The following is a 6,000-nucleotide window of genomic DNA, read 5'->3' as shown; positions in this document are numbered from 1 at the left end:
GATGACCAAAATGAGTATTTTGTATATTTAACTAAAAAAGTAAGAACTATTTTACTTTGTTCTTTCTAGTCTGGTGGCCTATTTCCCAATTGTGTCCAATAAGCTGCCTCTGGAAAGCCCAGAGGCTTGTTATGAAGTCTGTATTCCAAATGCATTTTAATTTGTTTAGTTTCACTTCGAATCTCTTTATTGTTGTGGAAGTAATTGTTTTAACCGATGAGTGATTCTTGAGTAGTACTTTAACTGAGCTACTTAGCACTATCCAAATATTTATCCTCTGGCCAGCCTGATAAAAATAAGACTACTTTCCTCCTAACGTTTGTTTTCAGTTTGCCAAGACACTTTACCAGTTTGTTTTCAATTCACTTCAGATGGTGAAGTGAATGTATTTCTCTTTTATTTTGCAATCCCATTTTTTTATTTGCATTTGTTAATTCCTTAGCAGACCTGGCTCCAAGAATTCATTCTCAACCCTTTATTATATTCGGAAAGGTTTAACATTTCCAGTCATAATTACATATCCTAAAGAAATCTGTTTCTTGCGGTCTTCTACTGTATTACTTTTTACGATTTTACTTTTTTTTGCTTTTGTTCTTTAATCATTATGAATCTATAAGAGACTGCCTTTTTAATCTCAAGGTTTTAGTGAAGGTAAAAGCGGTTTGAAAGTCCATTTATAGAAATATCCAACACAATGCAGTTATTCATACATACACCAAGGAACTCAAAAGCATTAGTGAGAGAAGTTATTTCTATAGAAATTCTTATTCACTGAAATTTATTTTCTATATGCACAGTATTACCTTTAATACTACTTTCCAAATTAGACAGTAAAATATGTAGCCTGTCTTTTCTAAAATAATTTCAATGTTAAATACAGGTGTTACATTGGTTGTATTCCTAGTATATAGATATTGATCATGAAAATTATTTATATTAGAATATTGATAATATTTATCTCAGCTTGGATAGTACTCTGGCCCCTTTGATATATAGATCTGCACTGCTGCTATTATGTCTCCCTGTGGTGTTTATCATATTCTAATATATTACACCAGACTCTAATGTAGATTGTTTGATTCAGACCAAATAAATTTGCAAACCTGCTATTTTCATTTGTAAACAAAAGTTTATAGTTCTGTGGCTTAAGTAACAAACCAACTTTTATACTACAATGGTTTGTTTAGCATTCTAAAATCCATTTTTTGAGGTAGACTGTTTTTAGTAGTTATGTCCCAACCATTTAAAAATACTCTGTGGATTTGTTAGTAAGGACCAAATCCAAGATAACAGAACCAACCTTGTACTTTTGAAAGAGAAAATTATCAGCAACACAAGAATTTAGCTGATATATTTGGCAAAATGAGTCTTGTTACAGCAGATATCTGGATAGTTGAAAACTTTCATCAAAACCATTTCAATTTTTTTGAAACGTCAATCCTGCTTTACCTCTTCTGACAGCTTTGATGATTTATAGCAGACTCCAAGCAACAGATTCTTTTAGCTTGCCCTTTTATCTTAGCCCAGTTGCTTTCGACATGTCTGATACCATTAATCCAGTGGACCTGTATGCAGGTAAGTTCATTCCTGATAGACAGGTAGTCCTCAATTTACAAGAGTTCATTTGACCGTTTGAAGATACAACGGCACTGAAAAAAATGACTTATGGCTGTTTTTCACACTTGCGACCACTGCAGCTTCTCCATGGTCATGTTATCAAAATACTTGGCAATTGACTCATATGATGAGTCCTGTGCAGTGTCCTGTGGTCATGTGATCACCTTTTGCAACCTTCTGACAAGCAAAGTCAGTGAGGAAGCTAGATTCACTAAACAACTGTGTTACTAACTTAACTGTAGGGATGAACTTAACTGGCAAGAAAATTCACTTAACAATTCTCTCTCTTAGCAATAGAAATTTAGAGTTCAATTATAGTCATAAGTTGAGGACTACCTGTAAGTGGTTTTCAAGCAACGATCTAAATGTCGAGGACTACTTGTAGTATGGAGACATTTAAGATAATGTATTAAAATTCCTTCGCTCAGTTTCCTTTTTCCATTATGCTAAACTAGTGATTTCCAAAACACTTCACTTTACTGCTGCATTCAATCCATTACTTACCCATCTATTTATTACTCTAATAGACTTTATGATTCCCCCCCTTATATTTACCATATTTCAAAGTTCACTTGAAAAAAGAATCTCCTGTTGAACTTTTCTTTTCAATGGATAATATTCAGAATACCAACTGGATCCTCCTGCCCAGTGTTGTTTTTGATGTATTTCTTGGAAACAGGAAATTTCTTCCATGTACAGCAGAATTACCTTATTTTACAAGGCTGCCTCATTCCTGCTTAATTTCTTTCAACTTCCAGAACCAAATGAAATGCAAACACTGAGAATAATGTAAGCAAAATTAAACATTTAGTGCTTCACTGACAAGCATTGCTCAGTCTAAAAAAGTGAACTGACCTAGATGCCATGTTTTAATCAACTTTTAACCCAAATGCCAAAGAAGATTATATCCCACAGTAAACCTCTACCAACTTATGTGTTGTAATGGGGCAAATGTTCTGGATTTGAGGATTATGTTACGAATGCCTCCATATAGCTTGATTATTGCTAAAATAGCAGTATACTTAGATGTGAGTTGTAAATGTATTTTTCAACACATCATTAACAAAATAGAATGGTGCTGAGAAATCAGTCTAAATATAAGCATACTATATCAAGGGTGACGCATGCATGTGTCTTTAAAAGAACTGTAAATATGGATATTGTACAGGGAAAAGCCACATCTGATTTAAACAAGTACAGGAGTAAAAAAGCAAATATTAAAATGTAGCAATTCAGTCGTCTGTATGAGAGAACTGCGAACATTAAGTTTAAGCCCTTATAATGGTAGCCAGATGTGCATGAATTGAATTAGAATCTTCTTTGCTAGACTTTTGCTTTGATAATCATACGCAACTTAGCTATTCTTGACCGATAACCACTTTTCTCTATGACAGTGATGGCTAACATTTTTGCCATTGCATGCCAGGAGAGGGGGCGGCAGGGGGGGTTGCGCGCGTGTGTGGTCACAGCCATAATTCTATGTGCCCCACCCCTGCGCGCAACCATCCCCCCCCCCCGCTCCCAGCATGCAATGGCCCGGTAGGCCTGTTTTTCTCTCATCTGGCTCCAGAGCCACTCTATAATTCTGGGGAGGGTGAAAACGGCTATCCCCACCCCCCGGAGGCCAGAAACGGCCCGTTTCCCAACTTCTGGTTGGACAGGAAGTGATGTTTCTTGCTGTCCCCAGCCTCCAGAGACTCCTAGAGAGTCTCTAGAGATATGTCACTGAAGGCTATAATTACAGGTGAGGAACATAACTGATTCCTACATCAGTTACATCTGAAGATCTGGATTCATACTTCAATTGAGCTTTGGTGGCAAGATATAAGCATAACTAAGCAATAGTAAAGGTGCTACTTACCTTCTCAAAAATTATTAAAAGCCTATCCAAACTATAGTTCAAATAGCTACACCATTGAAACACAAGTGCAACCCTCACATAAGACTCCCGAGAGTAATAAAGCCTTTTAAGTATCAGCTTCAAACAAAATAGGAAACAAAAGACTTCCTAAAATAAACCATTTATTGAGAAAAAGCTTTTAAATTTCTTCAATCAACGTCTGCATTACAAATCAAGCTGGCCAATAAAAAACAGAAACAAAAAAACAGAAAAGTAGAAGTTCACAGTCAGTGCACTCAACAAACAGGAGATTAAAAATAAAGTTCAGACTGCCTGATATAACACTAACTTTGTTTTTGAACCTAAAAGTTCAAAAATCCTACATATTAACATTACAGTTCTCAGTCATCTGAGAAACAGAGAAAGGACAAAAATAAGTTCATGGTCCATTATACAGTAGTAATGGCACTTTCACTGAAACATGCAGCTTCTTTAAACTCATGGGGGCTGCCAGGGGAACAACAGGTGCCAAGGGAAACAAACAGCAGCAGCAGTAAAAGTGACGCCTGTCACTTGTGCAGTCTTCAGTCATGTTAGGCCTTGAGTCATATCCTGTGTCTCAACACAGTCCAAATGTAAATATTACATATAGTAGTGATTCAAAAAAATACTTCACCCGAGTACAGGCAACCATGTGCATAGCTTTATTCTTCATCTGTGCACACCTGGTGGTAACAAGGAGAGAGCAGATAATTAGCCCTATTAGACTTTTCTTTTAAAGGCATAATCTCCTTCCCTGACAGTGACTCCTCAGATGAGGTATCTTGCACTGTAGTTCAGGTAAGATCTACTGTAGACCCAGATTGCTGGGGGCAATTTGCTGGCTCTGTAAAACCGCTTAGAGAGGGCTGTAAAGCACTATGAAGCGGTATATAAGTCTTAAGTGCTATTGCTATTGCTACTGTAACTACTATGTAGACAAAATTATATCATTCTTTTCAAGAGAAGTGATTGATCCTCCAAACTGTGAAAACTGCACGAATGATGCTATTGGATAGTGTTTCCCAATCTTGACCATTTCTAGGTGTAAGGACTTCAACTCCCAGAATTCCACTGCCAGCATGGCCAGCGATAAGAAATCTGGCAGGTTGACAATACTTGTCAACAAGTATTGAAGTTGCCAAGGATGGATACCCCTGGATTAAGCCAAATATTGCACTTTGGAATTACGCTGATCTGGATTCCAGCCAATGCCCTTCACACCCTCACCCATCTAACTCCAGCATCTTATGGCCGCTGAGCATATCTGGTCAGAGTTAGGATAATTTTGTTTTGAAGATGCTTAGCCCGGCAGCAAAACTGTAGCTCTCCCAAATCTGCCCCTACCTCAATTTTGTGCACTGGGCCTTGTCCCAATGGCACACAAAGTCTAATCATTTGGAAGTTGCCAATAAGGGAAAACTCTGCAAATGCAAGCAATGTCTTTATCTCCCAGTTAGTTAGGGGTTCTGTACTACTGAATTATTTATGCTGCTTCAGTTCTTCTGATGATTCTAAAAGAAGAAAAACGTGTAGTAATTGCTTATGAAGACTAGAACTAAAATCCACAAGCTTTTTAAATTTAAACAGTTACTCTTGTGTAATAAGACCCCCACAGTTACTAACAAGAATAGTCATAGCTTAACTAACCTTGACAAACGAATGATCGAGGAGCTGGCTAGCTGTCCATCTCATCTTTGGATCACTCTCCAGGCAATGAGAAAGGAAACCTTTTCCTTCTGGACTTATCTTTTCAGGAATCGGAGGCTTATGACCCATCCCTACCCTGTACATGATCTGAAAGTTGTGTTCAAATTCATGCCAGGGTCTCTGTAACAAAGCAGGAATATCTAAGTTGAGAAATTGAATTTTCTCACTGACTAGACAATGTATACATTGTGGTGAGTTAGTTGGTGCATTTCTTCTTTGAGGACAATAAGCTCTGATAAGCATAACAAATAACCCTGAGTATAAAGATTCATAAATAAGCACATGGAGTGGGAGACAATTCCAATCAATGGGCAAGATTTAGCTGTTTCTCTATTCCATTAATATATTTAAGAACCAAGTAATGCATCAAACAATGTTCCTAGGCGGCTCTTATAACAGTTGGACTTTATTTACAATGTTGGCTTATCTGAAATCTGGAAACTAGCTTAACTCCCTATTTGGAGACAGCAGAAGTCTGTGAAGACTTCCTGAGGTCTTTAACTATGCTCAAAAAGATAAATGAACTAAATGATGTTGCAAGGACAAGATTCTGTCATACTTCAACTTTAATAAATAGATTCTATGCAGTCGAATAGTTCTTTTTATTAAGCTGAGGAGAGTATGCTCAGCTTTTCAGTCAAAATTAATTCTTCTCTTGCCAGTGACTTTTAATCAAGCAAAGTTCAAGTTATTTAATTTCCCAGAAATCCAATAATGGCATGTTTTAGATCAGAGGGCAGCAACCTGCGACTCTGGAGCCACATGTGGCTCTTTCATCCCTCTGCTGCTGCTCC

General features: G+C 37.2%; 1 protein-coding gene across 18 annotated transcripts in view; it reads right to left on the bottom strand.

Annotated features, from left to right (window-relative positions):
- Positions 1-3,622: 3,622 nt before the first annotated feature.
- The window catches only part of MAP3K4 (mitogen-activated protein kinase kinase kinase 4), a 94,615-nt gene continuing 92,237 nt past the window's right edge, over positions 3,623-6,000 (bottom strand). For all 18 annotated transcript variants that reach the window (XM_087887724.1, XM_087887751.1, XM_087887733.1 and 15 more), the window contains 2 exons: positions 5,147-5,326; positions 3,623-4,182 (listed from right to left, as the gene is read on the bottom strand). In XM_087887724.1, coding sequence (XP_087743850.1) covers positions 4,162-4,182; positions 5,147-5,326 — 201 coding nt within the window. In that variant the 3' untranslated portion in view covers positions 3,623-4,161. The remainder of the gene's footprint in view (positions 4,183-5,146; positions 5,327-6,000) is intronic.

Source organism: Pantherophis guttatus, chromosome 1 (assembly GCF_059756535.1).
Source record: "Pantherophis guttatus breed Tessera chromosome 1, ASM5975653v1, whole genome shotgun sequence".
NCBI classification, from domain to species: domain Eukaryota; kingdom Metazoa; phylum Chordata; class Lepidosauria; order Squamata; family Colubridae; genus Pantherophis; species Pantherophis guttatus.
Note: the sequence above shows the minus strand (reverse complement) of the source record. Positions and strands in the feature narration are given on the sequence as shown.